Genomic DNA, 24,345 nt, shown 5'->3' on the forward strand with positions numbered 1-24,345 from the left:
GCAGCACACACGGGATGCGGGTGGTCACAGGGAGATCCCCTTACACCTCCTCCCTCCTCCTCCCAATTCTGGCATTTCGCCAGCGCCGCCAGACCAGCCCTTCCCTGCGCCCACACAAGAGGAGCAGAGAAGAGCTAAGCCCCAGGCCGGCCTCCCTGGCTGGTGGCGGCGAGAACTGGCCCCCAGCGCCCGGGTCCCGCCGGGGCGCGCGCGCATCCCGAGCTGGCTAGGAAGGCCCACAAAGCTAAACCCCGGGCCCGGCGCCCAGGCCGGGAGAGCACGGAGCGGGCGGGGCGGGGCGGGCCAGGCGGGCCGGGGGTGTCGGATGTCACCCCCCGCGTACACCTCGGCCGGGAGGCGGGGAAGCGAACCACTGAGATGAGGAGACCTCCTCGGTCCTAGAGCGGTGCAGGAAGTGTCCCAGGGGAGGGAGCCGGAGGGCTCCGGCCTTTCCTTTCCGCGGCGGCCCGGCCTGCGCGGCCCGCCAACCGGGACGCTGCGCAGCGGTGAGTATACCGTGGCCCGGTTTCCCATGCCCTGCTGCCTGAACCCGGTTCCTGCTCCCCGCTTCCCGCGCTCTGATCCCCAGCCCGCGCCTGGGTCCAGCTCCCTGTTCTCCCCTTCCCGCGTCCGGGCCCAGATCCCCGCTCCCAGAGGCGCGTCCTCTTAGGTGCCCTCGGGGGATGAAGCAAAACGATTATCTTTCAGGCGTCTCCCTTCACTCCCAAGCCTAGCTGATGCATTCTAGAGGATCCCGAGACAGGGTTGGCCTGGCCAGAGACGGAGTCTGGCCCATGCATTGGAGCCACCTCGGCCAAGACACCAGAGAGACCGAGCTGGAAGGTGAGGATCTGCTCCCCTGCTGTCTCGTCTCAGACTTAGAGGCAAAGAGCCAGCAAATCTAAAAGAGTGTAAGCGACAGAAACCCCACAGTTCTCCTGGCCTAAAACACTCTCCTCTTCTTTTCCTTCCCTGGGATCCTGCTCCTTCAATAACTGCTTTGGGCAAGCCCCGCCCCTGCGGGGGCCCTCCCCTCGCTAACGGTAGTTCATTCATAAAGCTTCCGCTCCCGAGGCTCCTGCGCGCCAGGTGCCAGAGTGACAAAGAGGCACACGCTTGTCCGGTCTAGGGCTCTGTGAGAACAGTCCCACCGCAGAACTGAGTGCTGAGGGTGGGACCCTGGGTCCTCTATCCTACGTGCCGACCCGAGCCGTTCGGGGCCCAGCAGGTGGGAGACAGTGGGCGGAGGAAGCTGCAGAGAGCGGGCGGGGCCCAGATTGAGTTCTTAATACGGAGTTAAGACGTGAGAGTATTTGCAGTCCACAGCCTGTTGCTTTCAGAGGCTCGCTTCGGGACACAGAAAAGTTGGGGTTCCAGGTTGTTCCGTTGCTTGGTGTCTTTCTGGTATCGCTTGTCTTCTAGCAAGGTGGTGCGTGCCCCGCTGGGAATCCCTTCCAGGTGAGGGTGTAAAGGGCCAGTCAGTGGTCCTGCCTGGGGTTTCCAGAATCCGAGAGCGGAACTCTTGTGTCTCCGTTTGCCTTTTCTCCGAGTATTCCAAAGTGTGGGTCAAGTGGAGAGGTCATGCCATGCAGTGCCCCTGGTGTGTTTGCTGGATTTTGTTGCCATGCTGTGCCCCTGGTGTGTTTGCTGGATTTTGTATGTGAGAGCCGGGGAGAAATAGAGCCACAAGCCCCACCGCGCGCTTGCGCGCGGGGTGTGTGTGTGTGTGTGTGTGAATTTGTGGCCCTAGTTCCTAGAGAACTAAACGCCTGACCATGACTGCCTCCCTCATGACCAAGAAAGGCTATATCACTACGTGTACCACTGCCTTGAGCCTAATTTGGAGAGAGCACGGGATAGGTGCAGACAGAAGACAAGTAGCTTTTTTTTTCTAGCCACATTTTTAGATCCTAAAATATAATTACATAATTCCTCCTTCCCACCAACCCCTTTCACCCACACACACTTACGTCCGCACCTTGCACGCTTAACTATATAACAAGAACTTACAAAAAATGTAAGATTTAATTTTTTAAATTATGTGTATACTTGTGTGGGTCTGTGAGCTTGGGTGCAGTACCCATGGAGGCCAGAAGAGGGTGTGGGAGACTCCGGGAGTTGGACTTACAGGACTTTGTAACAGATTTGATATACTCTTAACTACTCAGCTGCTTCTCCGGCCCTGTTAAAAGGCTTGTCCCTTGACCCAAGTGGGTGTAAGACTTGCCGTAAAGCACTATTTGGGGAAGAGGCACAAATTTTGGTGCACTAGCTGCAACTGTCACTGAGCTGTACCCCCAGCCCTAGCAATGGTGTTTTTAAATACAGGGTTATTATTGTTCTCTGTTAAGCTTCTGTGGCTGGCTCTGAGTTCCTTCTGTGCCTGGGGTTTTGTCCTTGCCAACACAGTGAACACTCTCCGGCTTTATCCATCCATTCTGTCCTTAGCAGTGACATCGGTCCATAGTGGCCTTGAATGACTCTTCCCTTGCATATTTTTTTATTTAGTTCAATTTGTGAAGACCTCAAGAACAGAGACAGTGACTTTGGCTCCAAAGATTCAAGACTGTGGCCTGTTGGGGCTGGATCCTCTAGGAGGACCTGTCCATCAAAGGTATCGCAAACCTTAGTTATACATATCTGCCTGTGGCCTCGTTATTCTCCTGGGGTACTGTAAATGCCAGAGTCCTGTTGAATTGCCACCTCTTTTCTTCCAAATTTCCTGCCTTCTTTACTGCCACGTGTTAGGGGACTCCACATGGGAAGGGTCATCTTTCTTTCTGTCCCCATGTGTAAGGACCAGCCACACCTACACTTCTTACATTTCCCTGGGATTCCACAAAGGGCTGGTTTCCCATGGGCTCTGTCTAGCACCCCCTCAGAAATAACCACAGAAGACCAGAGCATTGAAGCCAGCGATTTCTGTTTGGAAATAGGGTCGTCTTCTGCCGCTGACCCCCATCAAATCCCATCATGCCCACAGCCCTGTGCCCACGAGTCTTGGCTCCAAAGGAAAGCGAGGAGCCCAGGAAAATGCGGAGTCCTCCTGGAGAGAATCCCAGCCCTCAGGGTGAGCCTCCCAGCCCAGAGTCCTCTCGACGCCTCTTCCGCCGCTTCCGCTACCAGGAGGCCGCAGGCCCTCGGGAGGCCCTGCAGCGCCTCTGGGAGCTGTGCCGGGGCTGGCTGAGGCTTGAAAGGCACACGAAGGAGCAGATCCTGGAGCTGCTGGTGCTGGAGCAATTCTTGGCTATCCTGCCGTGGGAGATCCAGAGCTGGGTGCGTGCCCAGGAGCCTGAGAGCGGAGAGCAGGCTGTGGCTGCAGTAGAGGCTCTGGAACGGGAGCCAGGGAGACCCTGGCAGTGGGTGAGCACGGGGCGTCTGGGAGAGGGGAGCCCTTGCAGACCCTGTGAGACTTCTGACCCCAGATGAGAAATTCTGTCTAGACCCAGTGTTTGGTTTCCTAAGAAAGCAAACATTACTCTCTATGAAGTCTAAATTGAGAGGATTGTTACCCATCAAGTCCATGGCTGGCAAGACCAGAAAGGGAGAAGGCCTATGTGGACCCGTGCAGAGCCTGCAGGCGGGCTTTATCATGCTCTCCTCTCTCCCTGGCCCTGATCTGCCTTCTCTGCGATTGCAGCTCAAGCACTGTGAAGACCCGGTGGTGATTGACGATGGTGATGGACCTGCACCTCAGGACCTAGAACAAGAACGAATGTCACCTGAGTCCCAGAGCAGCCCTGATGCCCCGCCTGGGGCTCTAGCACAGGGCCCTGGGCTCCTAAGCAGATCACCAAGCCAGCCTAGTGAAGACCTAGGTATGCAGTGTGTAGTGTGAGTTGAGTTATACACTGTCAGTGCGCTTGGGTGTTGACTGAAGTGATGGCCTTTTGACATTCTCGGTTCTCTCGTCTCCTTTGAACTGTGAACTATTACTGTGTTCTGGGTCTTTCCACAGAGCAACTGACCCAGAGTCTCTTCTTGGTATTTCATCCTCCCAGAGGGAAGGCCTGTGTGAACAGATGGTGTGAGATTATACGGTCTTCTTTCTTTGAGGGTGTTCTCAGTGGCAACAGAGATAGTCACTGTAGGACCAAGACCCGTGGCTCTGTCTTCTGTACTCTCAAAACCACTTTTTCTTGGCTATGTTACCCTGCAGCTGTAGGAACATCTAGAATCCCCTGGGAGAGAACAGTGGTCTCCTCCAGTGCCCTGTGGCAGGGTTTGAGTGTCTGTTTAAACCATCTAACAGCTGCAGGGACAGGGTGGGGGTAGGGGTGGGGGTGGGGGTGGGGGTGGGTTAGGCTCAAAGCCTGAGCCACCATTCCTTTGAGTTACAGTAGTCACCTCTTGGTTCCTTGAGGTTTGGTTCCCCAAGGCCCCTCGAGGCCCAGGGACCCCATATCCCCCTTATAAGCCTTGCCAACACAACAGTACTCTTAATAAAAATGGGAAAAGTGCATTTTTTAGATTTTTTAGTTATTTCTGGCATTGAGTCTGTCCGGTGAGTTGAAGGTACAGCTCTGGTAGAGTTACCTGCTTAGCATGTGTAAGCCCTTAGTTCTGTCTCTGGCTCCTTATCCAAACTAAAAACAAAGCCTGCTTCTGGTTTTCCTTTTTCTCTTTCCTCTTCCCATCCCTTTCTCTCCCCTTCCACAGGCTGCCCTCAAACTCCTGAGTCTCCTACCTCAGCCTCCTGAGTCCTGCAGTTACAGGCCCACTCAACCACAGTCAGCAATAATAGTCTTTTGTTTTTTTTAAAAAAAATAAAACAAACAAACAGAAAGCGTGCATATGTATGTGTGCATATAATTCTCCTGCCTGCAAATGTTTACTGACTTCTGCACAAATCAGAACTCTTCCGTCCCTCTGGCTAGAAGGACTAAACTGTGCTGATATGGTGGCGCTGCCCACCTGTGTTGTACGTGCTGGATTGCGTCCCTAACAGCAGTTGGTTTATTCTCACGGCTATGAGGTTGGCGGTCTGCACTGAAGCACCTCCTGCTCTACCTTCTTCCGTCTGCCTGTCTTCTAGCTAACCGTCCTTAAGGATACCAGTTGAATGTGGAGTCATGCTCACTAACTCACTCTAACTTAACTGATTCTTGAGAGAGCCTTCCTCCAAATACAGTTGCATTCTGAGGTGCCTAGGATTTGAGCATGTAAATTTACAGGGACTATAGTTCAAACATATCAGGAAATATAAGGGGGGACCCTTTCCCCCAAGTCAACAATACCATGCAAGCAGCCCTTATAGATAGACATATGAGCTCTCCTAGGGAAGGGACGCCCAGGGAGAGGCCTGCTGTGAGGAATCTTCTAGAACCCCAATTGTTGGGTTGTTTCCTTAGGCAGTAGTCAATACAGAATTTCCTGATGCCCAGCAACTGGGAAGACATTTAACACTAGGATGATTTACTAGAGATACAGCTTCTAATTGTGGCGCTTTTCCACCAAAAGTAGCCTTTGTTGGGTAGAATAAGACAGCGACCCATCCCTAATAGGTGGTAGGCATTAGGGAGCTGAACTAAAACTTGTCCATCAGATACAAATTCAATATATGAGCGAGCTGGAGCTGTGCTCGTCGTCCTGCGCTTGCTCTGCTTCTCTTAGGATGTGCTTGCACAGGAGGGGTAGGATGCCACCCTTATATGACTGAATAGCATTTCAGGTGTCTCTGTCACATTTTGTTTTTCTTTTTGAGATCGGTCTTCCTGACTGCCATGCACCTCTCGTTATGTGCTCTCAAACTTGAGATCCACCCCCCTCTACCTCCCATGTGCTGGGAAAACAATATGCAGCTGGATGGATGGTGCATGGCTTTAATACACACACACACACACACACACAGTGTTAGGTTATGTTGTGAAACGCTAGTTTGTCCCTGTTGACCGTTTTCTCCTTCCTTGTGTGTGTTTCTCCTGGCATTCTACCCCAGTGCCCTCCTTCCCTCCTCTGGTGTTCTGTGTCCCTGTCCTTCCCCAGTCTTAACTAATCATCTCTCTCATGGACCATATTTTTTTATCCACCAACCCATCTGCTGATAGGCACTGTGATCCTCTAACAGCTATTGTGACTGATTCCCTAGGGAAATGAGAGTGACTTGCCCTTTTGGAGTTTCGTTTCTTTTGTGGTTTCTAGTCACAAGAGGGATTGTTCGGTAATAGTTTTGTTCATTTTTTGAAAACCTACTGTTTTTCCAAATGGCTGTGCTAACTCACATTCTCAGTAGTGGTACGAGAGTCTCTCTTTTTGCAGCCACACTAGCTTCTTAAACAGCCTTCTTGTGGAACTTTGCGGGTGTCTGTCGAGTTCACAAGAGGTCCCACACCAGCCCTCCCCTTCACTGAACCACCAGTCTTAGCCTTCATTCTGGCCTTTTTTTTTTTAAATATGTGTACATACTGGCTCAAACATGCTGTGCTGTAATTGTGATAGTTAGAGAACTTGTGGGACTTGGTCTTTCTACCATTTAGGTCCCTAGCCTTGAACTCATGTCACTATTATGTTAGCAGCAAGCGCCCGTACTCATCGAGCCATCTCACCAGCCCTGTAGACATGGTGGTTTTATACTAAAGCCTGGCTGATTCTCCTGCCTCTTCCAAAGGCTGGGATTACAGGCACGTAACATTGTATTCTTGGCATATTTAGATGCTGAGACAGGTTCCTGGATTTACAGGGGTTGAATAACAAATTGATCAGACCATCCCAGACCTGTGCATTCCCTGTGATAGCCCCCATTGTCTATCTGAAAAGACTTCCAGAACCCTTGTGGTTTGCAAAGTGCTCATTTTGCAAGTTAAGGTGGAGCACCAGGAGTTTTGCAAGTTATGCATGGTAACTGGAATGGCTCCCCGTTGGTCCCTCTCTGCTTCTCTCTCCTTGCACAATCTGTAGCACACAGAGCCACCCCTGGAAGTCTGGGGGTGTTGGGAACCGGGCCTGGCTCCCTTTGGGACATCTTTTCCATCTCTTCCAGTTCCGCAAGATGCTTTCCTTGTTCAGGAGCAGAGTGTCAGGGACGCCCAGCCGGTGACCGCCTGCCAGCCTCCCCCGGTGAGTGATGACCAAAAGCTGAGCTCTGAGCTGCCCCAGGAGAGCTTCCCGCCCATTGCTTCTGCTGTTTCTTGTAGCTCAAAGTGCTGCTTGCCAGGCCACTGTAGGAAACTCTGCAGATGGACATAGAAAGCCACTAGAGGAGACTTCACTCCTTTTCTAAATTCCCTGCATGAAAGTAGAAACCATAGCTCCTTACTTCACAAGGAGTGTTCTAATGAGGCAGTCTTCTCATTAGTAGCTACACGTCAGGAAGAAAGAAAGTATAGTGGCTGCTGCACCATTACATGACCAGGTGCATGTCATGTGGGACTTTCATGGTGTGTCCTGGTCCAAGTTCACTTCGGGGTCCTTGGGGGGATGACTGGTGTTCTGAGTGGGCACAGCTGGGATCTGTCACAGGTGGAGTGCTCATTTCCTTCCTCCATCTGTCTGCCTAGGTTTTCAGTGGATCTCTTAGCTTTCCCCTTCTCATTGTGCTTTCTACTGCCCTGCATAATGCTGCGCACGCGCGCGCGCGCACACACACACACACGGAGTGTGGACTTCACAGAGTATAGGACTGCCCCAGTAGAACACTGTTCAGAGGAGTCGAGAAGGAACAACCCCTCTCCAGGATGCTTAGGGCTATTGGGTTTAAAGTGGGTATTGAAAAATTCGCATATGTAAAATGAGAACTTGGGATAAGACCCAAGTTTATACATATAACTCATTTGTTTCATATATATCTCATCTGCAGATGAAGGTTATTTTAAGAGTTAATTGTTTATTTGTGTCTGCTGCTGCTGTGTTCCCTGCTATTATTAGTCACTGATTTTGGGGCTAGCTTGGACCCTACCTTTCTCTTTGTAGCATCACTTCCTGTGCCGTGGCCTGAATATTTGGTCATTTCCCCTCCTCCCCACCCCCTCCATTTTTTTGGAGACTTACAGGGAGGAACTTTGGGAAGGTCATAAGCGCAGAGTCCTCTAAATGAGTTGGTGCTTTCATAAAAAAGGCTTGCTTGTTGGTAAAGTTGTCTTACTAGCATGAGGACCTGAACTCAGCCCCCCAGAACCCACATAAAACCCAGGCCAGGAGCACACACTTAATCCCAGTACTAGGGAGGCAGAAATGGGTAGATCCTGGGTTCCCCTCACCGACTTGGAGACTTCTAGGCCAGAGAGAGGCCTCTGTCTACCACAGATACCTATAAAAGCTAGGTGGGAATAATGCCTGAAGTTATCTGTGTGGAGATTCCTGTATTCACAGCCACACATACACAAATGTGTATACATATACATGCATACAAATATGCCTCAGAGACTTGCCCTGTCCTCCTATCTCAGAATGGCCCCGTGAAAGCCCTAGACAGTCAAGGAGCAGGGCTGGAGAGATGACTCAGCAATTAAGGCTGCTCGTCCGGAGGACCTGGATTTGATTCCCAGCACCCATGTGGCAGCTCACGGCTATTTGTAACTGCAGTTCAGCACCCACTTCTGGCCGTATTAGGCACCGATGCTCAAGCAGTATACGGACATATGTACAGGGAAAGCAACCACATGTATATATTTTAAAATCCTTTTAATGTTTAAAAGAAAAAGGAGGTGACACTATACTGATGGGAGCTGACAATGGAAGGCTGTGACACATTCCCAGAGCCATCTCAGACAGCAACTGGAAAGTGTCCTCAGGACTGGAGGCCAAGGAATTCCATGAGTTTGGGGAGTAGGAAACAGATTGTTCATATTGAACCATCACTGGTTGTAGATGACAAGACAGGACAGAAACTGTCAAAGGGGAAAGAGGCTAGTCCAAGAACAAAAGGGTCTTTCATTTTCCTGTCTTCTTTGGGACAGATTCGAACACTAGCCCGGCTACACTCATGGGAGTCTTCCTGCCTCAGGCTCCCAGATGCTAGTAGATTATAGGCCTGAAGGTGTGTCACCATGTCTGCTTCCTAAGCCTTGGTCCTCTGTTTTTAAAGCAGACACCACTGTGACCTTGAGAGACCTTCAGCAGAGGAGAGCAACGTGGAACAAATGGTTTATTTTCCTCTGCTGGCTTAGCCTGAAACTGAGTTAGAAGCGACCCAATCTCTCTCTCCCTTCTCTGGCCTAGGACTTAGAACATCTCGGAATTTTTTTCTACCATTTCCTCTTTTTTTTTTTTTTTAAGGTTTGTTTTGTATGTATGAATGTGTGCCATGTGGCTGTGAGCCACCATGTGGGTCCTCTGTAAAAGCAACAAGTATTCTTCACTGCTGATCCATCTCTCCAGTCCCCTCTCCATTTTCCACTCTTTCAGAGAAAGCCTCCCAGGTGACTGCTGTAGTCTACCGTGCTTTAAATAATCTGTGTTCAGTCTCATCCTCTTTGGGGAAGGCTCATTCCTAAGAAGTTGTCTTCTGTAAAGGAGGGAGGTGGATAGACCAGATCGGTGATGTGTCCTTTAGCCCCGTTGCCACAGTGGTAGGCGACACAGAAAGGGGAAGGAGAATATCCCGTCACCGTGAGGCCTGGTCTGTATTTTTAGAAGTGGCTTCTTTTGGAAAAGTGTAGGCAGGTAGTTCAGGTTTTTTGAGCCAGCTTAATGTGGTTAGAATTTGCTCTACCAATTTACATAGTTGGGAGAGATAAAATGTTCAGCATTTAGAGATTGTAACAGTCAAAGGACTACAACATACAACTGTTAAGCCAGCCTATAATAGTTGTTATTGTTTTTTTCTGAACAATGAAAATATTTAGCAATGAACTAAAAATTCACTAACAGACTGTCTGGTAAGGCCATGAGGCCGGGGGAGCTGGGTGGTTTCTTGTCTAATATTTTCCACATGGGTCTTTGTTACCACACAGCAAGATACTCAACCAATCCACACACCTCCTTACTCTCTTGCTCTGTAAGCATCAAGGCAGTTCTGTTGTTTAGCCACTGTTTTCACGTTGTGCTGTAGTGAAGAGCCCGCCACTTAAGCAAGCAGATGGGAAGGCTTCCAACCCATGTAGGCATGAGAGGTAGCGCCGCCATTGCCAAGGGCTCTTCTAAAGGAGCTAAGCTCCTCCTGGTCCTGTGAATACTTGGAAGACTTTGGCCAAAGAGAGTCCCGAACAGAAAATTAATTGCTTTGATCTAAGAAGGGTTTGAGGAAACGTTTCCTCCCCAAGCCCCACAGGTTCAACATGTTTTGCACGAGTTGATGGTGATTAAGCCACAGGTCAGTACTGCAGCATCCAGCCTAGTCTGCACCTTCCTCTCAGTTCGTTGTAGGCGCAGTCTGTGGAGGCAGTTTTTGTTTTTAGTTCAGCATCAGCCTGTTTGATAATATTGTAGTTAATCCGGGTGTGGCAAGCATGGAGTCTGAGTGCTTGGCACGGATTGACTCGAGCTACCCGAGCTACCAGTTGGCTAGGCAGGAAATGTGAGGTTGGGTTTTAACTGGTGGTCCTTCTGAGGAGGAGGTGCCGCGGATGGCCACTGTGAGAGCTTTGCAGGTGGATGGCAGACTAGGTGATCTGGGCAAAAGGGACAAGAATAACAGTCCATAAAAACCTCAACCCGCTCACACCTTCATTCCAAGTACTTAGGAGACTGAAGCAGGCAGGCGAATTCTGGTCTGCAGTGAGACCTTGTCTCAAACAACAAAGGGCTGGAGAATGGCTCAGTGGTTAGGGATACTGGCGGCTCTTCGGAGGATGTGTGTTCAATTACTAACATCTATCTACATGGCCACTTCAGCTGTCTGTTAACACCAGTCTCAAGAGATCTGATGCCCTCTTTTGGCCTCAATAGGAACTGCATACATATCGTGCACAAGCATACATGCAGGCAGACCACCCTTACAACATAAATAAATCTCTTTTGAAAATTTAATTAAAACTTTTATTTTTAGTGTCTTAAAATAACAGTGTAAAACACAAAGACATTAACTGGCTTTATGCAGCATAATCAAAACCAAAAAATACTCTCAAGAACAAAATTAGTGTAGTGACCGTACAGCAAGCAAGGGGTATCCAACAGGAATTAGCAGTTCAAGAGTCTGGAGAGAGGGCTCAGAAATCAAGAGCACTTGTTGCTCTTGCAGAGGACTTGGATATAATTCCCAATATTCTCATGGTTACCATCTATAACCAATTCCAGAGGATCTCATGGCTTCTTTTGACCTTTCGGGGCACCAGACACTCAGGCAACGTAGTTACACACAAAAAAAGAAATCTTTCTTAAAAAATTATTAAAAAGAATCAGCAGCTTATGACCTAGCCAGACCCTTGAGCAAAAGTCCATCTCTAGCCAGCACTAGCTCTCTGCTCAGAGAGAAGCTCAGAGCCAGTACTCTGCCTAGTGGGCATCAGGTGGGGGTGGGGGTGGAGTCCTTTGGGTTTGGCCACAAGGGTCCTCACCAAGGATCCTGGTCCTCTCTAGGAGGTCTTAAGCAGTTTCTTCTGAGATCTGTTCTCAGTAAATGAAACTACCAACCTTGGCTTAGGTCACTCTCCCTGGTCTAGTACAAAAGGTGGTTTACCAAAGATGGTTTCTCCCGTGACAGCCTTTAATAAGTTCTTGGCAACACCTAAGAATACCCTTTTCAATAGCTAAAGAAGCTTGGGCCCCCGAGGAGGATATTCAAACATCTGTGTTCCCCAAAGGGATGTATCTGAAATTGCAAAGAACGGAAACTCAGGCTTTGGGCCAGGCAATGTTGAAAGTTCCCATAAATTTAGCTGAGGCATAATTTCGTTTGTTCTTTCTACCAGCCCAGAAGCCTGGAGGTGTAGGCATGGTGAGAATGTTATGATACTGGGTGGAGTCCTGGAAAGCCCCTTCCACCAATGAGGACCCTGGGTCTTTTTTGGGTTTTGAGACAGGGTTTCTCTGTGTAGCCCTGGCTGTTCTGGAACTCATTCTATAAAACAGGCTGGCCTCAAACTTAGTTAGATCTGCCTGCCTCTGCCTCCCGAGTACTGGTGTTAAAAGTGTGTGCCACCACTTCCCAGGAAGGACACCAACCCCCCCAAAAAAGGCTTTTTGCATAGGCCCACTCTGCCCCACCTTGGTCTTGATTCCTAGCCTCTGAAGTCACTATGCATAAATGCCTGTGTTACATGCCACCTGGCCACGGTATCTTGACATCATAGCTAATCTACAGAAAGGCCCTGCTCCTCCCCAGCTGACACAGCCCCACTCTGTACTTGCAGAACCGAGTTTCCCCATTTAAGGACATGATTTTATGCTTCTCAGAAGAGGACTGGTCCCTTCTGGACCCGGCACAGACTGGTTTCTATGGCGAATTCATCATCGGGGAAGACTATGCAGTCTCCATGCCTCCAAGTAAGACTTGGTTCCCATGCAGCCAGGTATATGAGGGGGGGAAGGGCTCACTCTGAATGAGGGGCACTACCTGTGAGGCTAAGGTGCTGTGGCTGAATCTGATCCCTCTGTTTACCCTCTTACCTTAGCAGGAAGCTGTGTGTGCAGGACTCAGTTTTCATCAGCTTCCAATCATTCTTGCTGGAATGGCCCTTATGTGCCCAGTGGGCTTGGAGAGATGGTCCTCAGCCCTGGCCTGCTCTGTAGCATGCCGCCTTTCACCCTACCCAAGTTTATCTGGCCTTGTTCTCCTTTATAGCCCCAGTGGTACCTGCCACAGCTCGTTGCCCACCCCTCAGGCTCTTCTTGGGTTGGACAGGGGTGACCTGCCTGCAACAGCAAGTTAGTGTTAAAAGTGTTCCACCTCTTTGTGAACAGATGAGCCTCCAGTTCTGCCGGGTCACTCACATGAAGAGGAGAACGGGTTACGGGTCACAGAGTGGACAGACCTCCAGGATAAAGAAGCGCCCCAGGCCTCCTGCTTAGGTGAGTGACAGAACTGGGTGGGCAGCCAGAGCACCCCGTATTCCTCCACAGCTCCCCACTCTTGGCATTCCATGTTGCCTTGACTCTGGCTTCTCATAGAGGGTGAGGAGGCCAGATTTTGCTGTGCATTGAGATTGTAGTCCTCAACCAAGGACTTGTAGAGAAGGAAAAATATCTTCTGCTATCCAGAGTAGCCTTATGTTTGTCGTAAGGACTTCTCTCCAAAGGTGGTCAGATGCAGATGGCTGAGGACCAGGCACGAAGCACAACCCTTTTAGACACTGTGCTTGCCTGCCCCACCTACGCACACAGCGCTACCTTTTGACGTGTGTGTGTGTGTGTGTGTGTGTGCGCGCGCGCGCGCGTGCGTGTAACCTGTGCTATGAAGGGACGTGGCTTTGAACAGAATCAGCAGCAATCCTGGACCTCCATTCCCTCTGTCCCCTCCCATCTCTGTCCTGTAAGCTCAGTATAGTCCGTTTGTGGAAGGTCTGGCCTGTGCAGGGCCTCCCATGGAAGGTGTTACCCATCTGTGGTAGAACTGGAGCCTACACTGTGTCTAGCTTCAGAACCTAGGCCATGGTGTTTGCTCACTTGCCCTCAGGTTTAGTCACTCAGCAGCTCCTCGGAGGCCCCGCAGCCCCTGCAGCTCCTAGCTTCCCTCTCTCTTCCTTAGTGGTTTCTGAGTAGTGACATCTGCAGGTGACAAATCACTTTCTCCTTTCTCTTTGGAAAGACCTTCCCAGCCTCCAGCCATTCCAAGAAGAAAGAAGGAAATGGGAGGAGCTGCCGGTACCAGAGCTCCAGCCCTGCCAGCAGGTGGTGCTCCCTCAAAGTCCTTGTCCAGGTGAGGAGCCTGGTGTGGCGTGGGACCCTGGAGGAGCTTGGTATGAAGTGGAACTGGGGAGGGGAAGGGTGTATTGACTGGGAATTGAGCTGCCCAAGGCTCCTGCTGACTGCTGGGGCTGCTCGGTGCCTTTCCTGGGTGGGTTGTCAAGCACTAACACAACAGTGCTCTGTATATAGTCAGTGTGCCTTTACCTGATCACGGATAACCAGAATGCCAAGATGATCTTGTTTAGAGCAGATTCTAGAATGCAGAAGCTGCACAGCTGCCCTTCCAGTATGGAGTCTTGAGTCTTGGAAAAGTAACGTCCTCCAGAGCCGACTAGTGTCCTGTCTTTAACATCCACATTGCCAGCCTCAGCTGACAGTACAGGGGACAGCCTTGGCTCCCTCTGGGCCAACCGCAGCGTCTGTGTGCTGAGGCTGAGAAACATCCCAGATTTTACTGCGCGATGCTGGTGTCTTAATCACTGCTAACGCCTTCGCCCCAGCTGACCAGCATCACTTACCCCAACAAAGCCGTTTAAAAGTCTCTGAATCACAGCTGTTTCTTCCCAACCGACAAGAACCATGACATACAGATGGCGCTGAGTCTGTCCTTCCCCTGAAACTTTACAAGGCTGGGCTCTGTTGCCTGCACTGCCCTGAGCTGTATGTTAGCTCCCTCATTTGCTCTCGAAGCTCAGATGCCACCATAATTCTCCCAGAAACCCTGTGCAGTCTGTCGCAGCAGTGACGACAGCCTGGTATCAATTGGTTTTAATCTGCTTTCTATCACTAATGACACAATTACAGCCTTAGTAAATCATATGGGTTTTTTTTTTCCAGTTATGTGTCTATCTGTGTGACTATATACATGTGAATCTAGTAGCTTCAAAGGCCACAAGAGTGTGTCAGATCCCCAGGAGCTGGAGTTGTAGCCTAGATCCCTGTGACTGAGCACAGAGCTGACTCACCAGCCCTTATACATTTACTTTCTAAAGACTTATTTTGGTTAATGGTTCTTATTCAGCATCAGGGCCTCCTTCCTGTTGATCTCAAGCTGACAGAGGCCATTATTTATATAAACACCAGTGCTCCTGTCTGCTGTGCTGGGGTTCTGGAGGCTGGAGTCACTGGCACACACAGTCAAAGCACACTCAGGCTGGCGGGACCTAACTCAGTTCTTTAGTCCGCATCACCAGACCATGTATTTTTGATAGTTTGTTTGCTTGTTTGGGCTTCTTACTGTTGTTTTTGTTTTCTTTTTCTTGTTGTTTCGAGACAGTGGCTCTCTGCAGCCCTGGCTGGTCTGAAACATGTTATGTAAACCAGGCTGGCTTCAGACTCAAAAATCTGCCTGCCTCTGCCTCTCCAGTGCTAGGATTAAAGGCAGGCCACTGCCACATCCAGCCATTTTTCCCCCTGTACTGTGAATGCTAGACAAGTATTCTAAGCCACACCCCTAAAACCTATGGCCTGTTTTTAAACTGATGATTGGGTCAGAGACTTGAGGCGTGTCTCATTTAGCACCTGTGCTTAGCGTGTACAAGGCCTTGAATTCGGTCCCCAACATCACAGAGTAGGAAAGTTTGTAGCTTTAGCTCCAAATGTAGCTAGTGCGTACTTGTATGCTCCAGTCCCTTTCCTGCCCCGGTTATTTGCCATAACCGAAAACAGACTAAAGCAGCCTGTAAAAACTCTACACACCTTCAATTCCAGTTTCTTTTCTTTGGTATCTAGATTTTCTCTCTCCAGATTTTTTTTTTGTTTTTTGTTTTTTTGGATTTGTTTTTTTCGAGACAGGGTTTCTCTGCATAGCCCTGGCTGTCCTGGAACTCACTCTGTAGACCAGGCTGGCCTCGAACTCAGAAATCCACCTGCCTCTGCCTCTGCCTCCCAGAGTACTGGGATTACAAGCGTGCACAACCACCGCCCAGCTCCAGATTTTAATATAAGCAGCAAAAAGAAAGAAAACAGCTTCTTTAATATAGAACATTCAACATTAGAAATTTATTCAGCTCAATCTCCTTGTTATCACTAAGCTTCTTGTGACAGAATACCCAGACACGGGTCAGCCAAGTTCTGCCACTGTGCGAGAATTACCTTTCCCTTACATCAGGATCTCCTTCTGAGAGATTACCCCAGAAGCACATTAATATTCCTGTTCCTGCTAGTCACCTCTTTATATCTGTCAGTAACATGCACCTGAAACCTTCTCCCAGTCTGTACATTACCAGTTCCAAAGCTGCGCCCACATTTCTGGATGGTTCTTACAACCGTACCCTTGCCTTCTGTCAAAAGCCAAGAGCCTGAGGTGCTCAGTGTAGCTCACCATAGATTTTTTTTTTTTCTTAAATGTGTGTGTGTGTGTGTGTTTGCTGGTAGTGGTCAGAAGAGGGCATCAGCTCCCCTGGAAATTAGTAACAGACTGTTGTGAGCTGCCCTGAGGTGAAGTACTTCACCTCTAAGCAGCTGCTGCGGCCTCCCCACACTGGCCAAGTTTAACCACATAGAAGTTTCTTTCAGTTCCAAAGACCTTGAGTGGAGGATCAAGGTCTCTTTAGGGTAGACTTCTTCCTCTCAGCCCCACCTCTTCACTGCAACCTACAGGATCTTTCGGCATCAGGTTTCCTCTTGTAGAAGCACAGGTTGTGCTGGGGCCTGCCTTTAGCCTCATTTTAAACTTACCTCTGTCTTCTCATATTTAAAGCCAGCTATGGGGTAACGGGGTTCTTTGTTATGTTTTTCTATATGTACTTCACTCACATTTCTTTCTGTCACCCTCTTGCTGCTCCTGATGGTTCCTCAGTGCAAGTAGCTTCCTTTCTGCTTGAGATACTGAGTTTTGAAGGCAGAGCTTTGTATGCACTAGACAAGTTCTTATACTAAGTTATCTAGGCTAGCCTTGAGCTCCCCTTGTAACCCCGGTGGTTTTTAAACTTTCTTGAATTGTCTCTGTTTTTCGTTTTGTTTTCTTTTTTCCTAGACTGTCCAGGAACTTGATCTGTAGACCAGGCTGACCTCAAACTCAGATTGGCCTGCCTCTCTCTGCCTCCCTAGTGCTGAGATTAAAGGTGAGCGCCATCACTGCCCAGAAGCAGCAAGCACTCTTTACCAAGCCATCTCTCCAGCCTTCCTTTCAAAATACTAGATTCTACATATACGTCAACTTGCCTTTTGAAAAGCTGTCCCAAATACAGTGGCACTCTGCTGCCCAGAGGGTTACTTCAACTGCTGAGTGTTTGAGGTTGGGGCTGTGGTAATATATTTCATCTACTAGTGCATAAAGAAGAGACCTTTGTAGTCTACCATAGCACCTTTTCTTTCACTGAAACCTAGTAGTAGTAGAAAGTTTTCATCAATGGGGGCTCAATAGCACCCTCTCCCTGCCCACTCTGAGAGGACTAGGTGTTTCACAACTTGAGTTGTCCACCATCAACCTGGAGAACTGGAGCATCCACTCTATTTGATCATATAGATCAGAGGCTCAGAAAAGCCACCTGGCTAGGATGAGGAGAGGCTAGGTCTTCAGGTAGAAGACCGAGAGGAGAGATGAGCTTGACGCCCAGCTAAGCAGACTTGGGTCAGGTCCCACTCCATCCTTCTTCCTTGGACATGTCCCTGTGATTGTGCGAGTATATAACATAAATAGTACACTTGTTAGAGTCTACGGACAAAGAGGGATGTGCTCACCATAACTCTAACATGACCTTTGACCCTCCAGGGTCCATCACTCATGACTCTGGAGGTTAAGTAATATAAATGTTCAAAAATTTCACAGGTGAATGCCAATTCTTAGAATTTTAAGTCCCAGTAGCTCAGGAAGAAATGCTTTGAATGTAAAGGGGAAAACAGCAGGAAATCCAGAAAGAAAGAGACAGTTGCTATACCAGCAGCCTGTGCAGGTACCAAGGAACACTACAACCCCAGGGTGTCTGGACCCCCAGTTAAACCTTTATTAAAAGGTTTCCAGGTCTGGAGTAGGTGGTAGTCTGGACAATTCCACTGATCATACTGGTTTCCTGTGGCAGGAAGTGACTCACCACCCCTCAAGAACAGCCTGGACCAGGAGGTGACCATAGAGATCGTTCTGTCCAGCTCTGGGGACGAGGACTCCCAGCACAGCCCATACTGCACCGAGGAGCTGAGGAGCCCTCCAGAAAACCTCCACAGTGCCCCAGCCCACCAGAGCAACACCAGTGCTGGGGGTGAGGTGCAAACCTCACAAAAGTCTTACGTGTGTCCAAACTGTGGAAAGATCTTCCGCTGGAGGGTCAACTTCATCCGGCACCTGCGCAGCCGCAGGGAGCAAAAACCACACAAGTGCTCAGTGTGTGGGGAGCTATTCAGTGACAGCGAGGACCTGGATGGACACCTAGAGACCCACGAGGCCCAGAAGCCCTACAGGTGCACTGCCTGTGGGAAGTGCTTCCGCCTCAACTCACACCTAATCTCGCACCGACGGATCCACTTGCAGCCGGCCAGACAGCAGCCCGTGAAGGAGAGTGAGGAGGACGCCTTGGAAACGGAGGGCACGGGTGCCCGTGAGCTGCTGGGGAAGAGGAAGGCCAAGCTGGGCTTCCAGTGCAAGGACTGTGAGAAGAGCTTCCAGCGGCACGACCATCTGGTGAGACACCGTAGGCACTGTCACCTAAAGGACGAGACCCGTCCCTTCCAGTGTCGGTACTGTGTCAAAACTTTCCGACAGAATTATGACCTCCTCCGCCATGAGCGCCTGCACATGAAACGTCGCTCCAAGCAGGCTCTGAACTCATACTGAGCAGGGTGTGGCCCACAAGCTAGCCTTGCCCCAGCATAGACCCTTACCACCTGCCCTTTGCTCTCAGGTAGTGTCCAACTTCTGGTGCCATGCCTCTTCCTCCCCAGACAGAAAGCAGATGCCTGAGCATCCCTTCTACTGTGCCAAACCCCAGGGAGGTGAGGCAACTGCAGCCTGAGATCTGCATCTCCAAGATCTCTGGCCCTCAGAGGGACTGAGTTGCCCCATCATGGTGGCTTCTTGGGGTGGGATGTGTAGAGTAGGGAGCTGGCCAAAAGCACTGACCAGACTAGCCAGGGGAGCATCCCACAGATCCACAGATGGCCAGGCCACCGACCATCAGGAGGTCACATTTTTTAAAGTTCATGCATTTATCCCCATGCCATCTTTGTACCCCAAGACCCTTCAGAAATGTGTAATGGAAACTGCCTGTCACCACTCATGCTCCCCACTCTGTCTGGAGCTGAGAGCCTCGCCCCTCGAGGCTCCTGTGCTGGGTTTGCCAAGGCCCAGAACAGAAGCTTCTGTTGAAGTCTTGCCCTCCATGGGTAGTGACTCCATGCATCTGTGTAGCTTCCTAGGGCTGTCGTCACTAGTACTAAACAGGCTCTTTCAACAGTGCGTGGCACTGTCCCAGTTAGGGAATTTGCAGGGCCTGGGCTGGTTCTTTCTGAGGCTAGAACAGGGAATCGTCCTGGGCCTGGTGGTCACTGGCACTTGTCTGTACCCTGGGGCTTGGACAAACATCTCTCCATCTTTGCCTTCATCTCCACTGTGTCGGTCTCCAAGCTTACCTTTTATTCAAGGATCCCAGTCTTGGGTTGGGCTCACTGTGTCTACTGTAGCAGAGCCCCCCTTCACTTGGAGTGGCCATTTCCAAACAGTCACATTCTGAGGTACTAGGAGTAAGGACCTCAACACTGGGGTTTGGGCAGACATAGCCTCAACTCCAGTTAATCCCGTGGTGCTGGTGCTGTTCCTGCCTCAGATGAACCAATGCGCCCTAAGGCAGCGTGCTTGCCATTCCTCTGAACGTTGGGCTCAGTTGTCTGCTTTCAGAGCTGCTGTCCTCTGCCAGGGAGAAGCTTCATCCATGGCCTTTGAGTTCAGAGCCACTCAGTGTGGCTGGGACTGGGCCTGAGCTGCAGCCATGGGCTGGACCAGCTCTCAACCGTCAGGTCTGGGAAAATGAATTCGAGGCCTCAGGTGCTCTCCGTCCTGATTTTCACATCAGGAAGCCTCTCATCCAGACCCAACCGGAGACTAGAAGACTTTGTAACAGTTTTTTGGTTTTTTTTTTTCTGCTCAGAGCATTGCCCAGAAATAGTAAATGCAATAAAACCATTTGGTCACACCTTGGAGAAGAAATAAACTGTTGAATCTCTTAGTTTCTAAATAGTTTTCTTCTATCCTTGTGTCTGGAAAAGGGAGGCATCGGGTCTTCTTGGTCAAGGGAGGGAAGCCTTACCCAGGAGGCCAGGCTTTTCTCCCTGTCTGCCCCTGCACCCGGCCTGAGCCTCACAGTTACCCAGTGAGAAACAACGTGGTGCTATTCATTTGTGTGCTTGTCGACTAATAACCAAACGTGCAAGGGTTAATAAAGGAGGTATCCCAAGCAGGCACCAAATACTGCCAGGGTGTCCTCATTGCTGACCAAAGCCCATCGGGATCACCATGACTGGAATGTCACTTCTACCTGTGACGCAGCTCAAATCCTAGGTTTCTTCCTCTCAGGAGTAAACAAGAGTTAGCTGTTTGGAGGAACAGTGGCAATCCTCCACTAACATCCTGTCCTCACTGGGCCATATTCATCTCCCTCTGGCTGCTGCTGTCTGAGGCCTCAGCTGAGAAGAGCCAATCACTTGGCCGTGTCTTCTCATAATAGCCCACGGAAACCTGCAGGCTGACACCGGACATCCATGCTCCTGATTCCTCTCCTTCCCACAGTTGGCACAGGGGCATACATAATAAACACTCGATGAGTTGAGAGTCATTAAAAATGGTGTGAAACTGGTTTTGGGAACCCAGGTTTATGATTAACCTTGGCAGGGAATCAGGTGAGGACACTGACCACAGGTCCCTGTCAGTGTGGCTCAAGTGAGAAGGAAGTCAGCCTGTTGGTGGAGTTCTGGTCCAAGTTACTTCCACTCAATGGTTTCCCCTCAGTCAGGAGCAGAGTTTAGATCAGGCAGTAGGAGGATAATTTAGAATTTGGTTCTATCAAAGCCCAGACACTTCTTTTTTTTACCCCCAGTACTAGGAGATAAGCCCAAGGCCTCCTGCTTGCTAAAAAGTTGCCCTACCACTGGGCTGTATTCCTAGCCTTCTTTTCACTATTACCAAGTTTCCCAAGCTGGCTTTGAACTTGAGAACTGCTTCTAAACTTCCTGAGCAGGTGGATTGTGGGCTTTGGGGTTGTTCATAGGACTAGCTAGCCAGACCCCCAGTGATATGAATCTCTAGAGAAGCCCAGATATTGAGACAGGATGTGTTTCTGTCCTGGACCAGGCTGGCCTCAAACTCATAGGTGCTTCTGCTCCTTCTGCTTCTGCCTCTGCTTTAATCCCAGTGCTGAGTACTGGGATTAAAGATGCGAGTCACCACATCCGGCTGTAGTTTTGTATCAACACTACATATGGTCAAATGAGTTTGTTTCAGGTGTTATATAAGTTTTTCCATCAGAACCTTTTGTAGCATTTCGTCTTCTGACATTTCTCCAATATTGAACAGTATTTTTTCTGTTTCTTCTGTGTTCATGGGGTAGTGTGTGTGTGTGTGTGTGTGTGTGTGTGTGAGAGAGAGAGAGAGAGAGAGAGAGAGAATGAGAATGAATTTGAGGCCAGCCTGCTCTATGTAGTGAGTGGAGAGACCCTATATAAGGGAGAAATCCTTTCCTATGCCCCTCCCTGGATGATCTGTAATGCTCCTCTCTAATCAGGTGATGGGGGATGCGTTTCAGTTGGGGGTTTTATGTTACCTGAGATGGACTACTGTGGGTTCCAGTCACCTAGAAGCCATCCCACAAGCTGAGACAGAAAGTCATCTCTTCTGTTTTCAATTGAAAAAAAAAAATGTGTGTTTGTGTAAATGAGCGTAACTGTCTGGGGCAGTCCCAGGAACTGGGCTCACCTTGAGATGTCTGTTCCCAGCCTCCTCTTTGAAGGAGGTATGTGCTCTTAACCACTAAGGTACCTTTCTAAATGTGGAGGGAGTGGGGATTTTCAATTAATCTTCATTATCATAGCTAAAGCCATGGATCAAATTGAGAGTTGCCTAGAGCCACCCTGCAATTATACAAGCAACCACACGAGGTCACCATAAGTTCAAAGTATTTTAGACTAACAAACTAATCTGGATTGAAGAGAAAAAAAGAGTTTGACAAACATGGGAAATTATAACATGAGATTTGAAAGAACTCCTTCAAATGACTGTGTCCAAATTATACAGTTTGTCCTGGAAGTCCTGAGGTGTCACTTATAGATGGATCCAGAAACAAATTCAATAATTCCTCACTGGGATAGCCTCAAGGTTTGATACTTGGTCTCAGGGGCCTTAGAAGGTGGAAGGAGAGGCAGTGCTCTCGGCTCTAGCCATCTCAAAGAGAGCCCTGCTGAGGAAGAGTGAGGGGAAATGCCCCTTTTGCCTACGTTGAAGGCAGGTCCTATGCTGGACCTCCGAGGGCAGAGTGGAGCCTTTTGCCCCAGACCAATTCAATGTTGCCACCACTCAGAGTTTTAGAGACTAGGAGATAAGCGAGAAAGATGTGTTTGTTCAAATACAGCAAATGCTAGGTAGACGGCAGGGAATGGTCCAGCAATTGTTCTGCAGTCACTAATGGTTTGGCCACGTGGCATTTGGAAATATGCTCACGTGTTAAACATTTCATCAGGAAGATTTGAGCACATAAACGACCTCCAGAGACCCTCTACTGTCTGTGGTTAAGAGAGAAAGATAGCAGACCCTAGAAGAGCCTTGGGACAGGATACTGTGTAAAGACAGGTGCCTTAGCATCTTGGCTAGCTGACTTCTCCAGCGTGCACAGTTCCCTCTATGGCAGACCTCTGACTGTTGGCTTCTTTACGTGCAGACAGGGAACAGTTTTCTTTGTTTAGCCCAAAAGTGTGTATCTGACTCACCACCTTCACCTTCCCCCTCCTCCACCCTTCAGCCTATGAGAAGGACAGCTAGAATTTTTTTGTATTAATTTAGAAATTGGATTGGTGTTCTTTTTTTTTTTTTAAAAAGATTTATTTATTTTCATATGTAAGTATATCATAGCTGTCTTCAGACACTCCAGAAGAGGGCATCAGATCCCATTACAGATGGTTGTGAGCCACCATGTGGTTGCTGGGATTGAACTCAGGACCTTCGGAAGAGCAGACAGTACTCTTAACCACTGAGCCATCTCTCCAGCCCCTGGTGTTCTTTATTTTATAGGTAAGGGGTTTGCTGTATACACATATGCATACTGCCTTCTGCTTGGTGCCTGTAGGCGGCAGAAATGGCATTGGATCCCCTGGAACTGCAGTTATGAATGCCTGTGAACCATTATGTAGTGCTGGGATGCAAACCAAATTAAACCTGGGTCTCTGAAGGAGAGACAAGTGCTCTTAACCAATGAGCTATCTGTGCAGCTACCTTGGAATTATTTATCATCATCATCATCGCCGCCGTCACCACCACCACCACCACCACCGCCATCATCATCATCATCACTTTTACCCCATCCAAAAAGCTTTTTGTTTTTGGGTCATCATCATCACCACCACCATCACCACCACCACCATCATCATCATCATCATTTTTACCCCATCCAAAAAGCCTTTTGTTGCCGGTCGGTGGTGGTGCACGCTTTAATCCCAGCACTTGAGAGGCAGAGGCAGGCGGATTTCTAAGTTCGAGGCCAGCCTAGTCTACAGAGTGAGTTCCAGGACAGCCAGGGCTATACAGAGAAACCCTGTCTCAAAAAACAAAAACAAAACAAAAAAAAAGGCGAGGGGAAGGCTTTTTGTTTTGGGGTTTGTTTGTTCCTTCGTTTGCTTATTTGTTTGTTTGAGACAGTGTTCCTCTGTGTAGCCCTGGCCGCCTTTGAATTTGCTCTGTAGACCAGGTTAGCCTCAAACTCAGAGATCCACCTACCTCTGCTTCTTGAGTCCTGGGATTAAAGGCATGGGCCACCATTTCGCTAGAGTTTTGTACAGTTCCTGGGGCCTTGTCAAAAATGCCAGGACACCCCTCTGATCTTCTGAGGATCAGACAGGATCATAGTACAGCCCTTGGGGGACTCCAGGGCCAGCCACTGGAAGGTGAGAATCTTATTTTTTGTTTTTAAGATTTTATTTTATTTATTTATTTTATATATATGATGAATACACTGTAGCTGTCTTCAGAGACACCAGAAGAGGGCACTGGATCCCATTACAGATGGTTGTGAGCTACCATGTGGCTGCTGGGAATTGAACTCAGGACCTCTGGAAGAGCAGTCAGTGCTCTTCACCGTGGAGCCATCTCTCCAGCCCGAAGGTGAGAACCTTATCCCCAGTCTTCGGCCTGGCTGCTCACCTACAGTGCACACATTAGCGCCGGCACTTCAGAATCTGTGTGTTGCCCATGACTGCCCACACAACTAGAGCTGCTTTGTTTTCTCAGTCAAGAAGCATGTCATCTCTTGGACCATGCAGGACAGGGACAGAAGTGACTAGTTAGTGTGACACGTGAATGACCTTTTCAGCACATTCTGATTAAAGATGCAGGTGGTTTGTCTGGCTGGAAACCTGTATAGTTTCACCAGCTTTTGCAAGCAGCTGTCCTGGCTCCTGGGCACCTTGAGCAGAACCTTTTGGTCCTTGTGG

General features: G+C 49.3%; 1 protein-coding gene across 3 annotated transcripts; it reads left to right on the forward strand.

Annotated features, from left to right (window-relative positions):
* Positions 1–340: 340 nt before the first annotated feature.
* Znf496 (zinc finger protein 496) lies at positions 341–19,889 on the forward strand. 3 transcript variants are annotated; one of them, XM_052194130.1, is made up of 10 exons: positions 341–506; positions 709–843; positions 2,509–2,614; positions 2,937–3,363; positions 3,641–3,818; positions 6,980–7,056; positions 12,228–12,360; positions 12,778–12,885; positions 13,622–13,732; positions 17,745–19,889. In XM_052194130.1, the coding sequence occupies exons 4-10, from the start codon at positions 2,974–2,976 to the stop codon at positions 18,491–18,493; spliced, it is 1,746 nt and encodes a 581-aa protein (XP_052050090.1). In that variant the 5' UTR covers positions 341–506; positions 709–843; positions 2,509–2,614; positions 2,937–2,973; the 3' UTR covers positions 18,494–19,889. The 3 variants fall into 3 exon arrangements, with proteins under 3 accessions (XP_052050090.1, XP_052050091.1, XP_052050092.1); XM_052194131.1 differs by having other exon boundaries at positions 2,984–3,363; XM_052194132.1 differs by lacking the exons at positions 341–506; positions 709–843; positions 2,509–2,614 and having other exon boundaries at positions 2,980–3,070.
* The last annotated feature ends 4,456 nt before the right edge of the window (positions 19,890–24,345 follow it).

This window comes from Apodemus sylvaticus, chromosome 10 (genome assembly GCF_947179515.1).
Source record: "Apodemus sylvaticus chromosome 10, mApoSyl1.1, whole genome shotgun sequence".
In the NCBI taxonomy this organism is placed as follows: Eukaryota; Metazoa; Chordata; class Mammalia; order Rodentia; family Muridae; genus Apodemus; species Apodemus sylvaticus.

Excerpts from the sequence above, each read along its gene's own strand:
- Znf496 (XM_052194130.1), top strand. The coding sequence starts at position 2,974 with ATGCCCACAGCCCTGTGCCCACGAGTCTTGGCTCCAAAGGAAAGCGAG. Across the intron at positions 3,364-3,640 it reads CAGGGAGACCCTGGCAGTGG|CTCAAGCACTGTGAAGACCC; the intron begins GTGAGCACGGGG and ends CTGCGATTGCAG. Across the intron at positions 13,733-17,744 it reads CCCTCAAAGTCCTTGTCCAG|GAAGTGACTCACCACCCCTC; the intron begins GTGAGGAGCCTG and ends TTCCTGTGGCAG.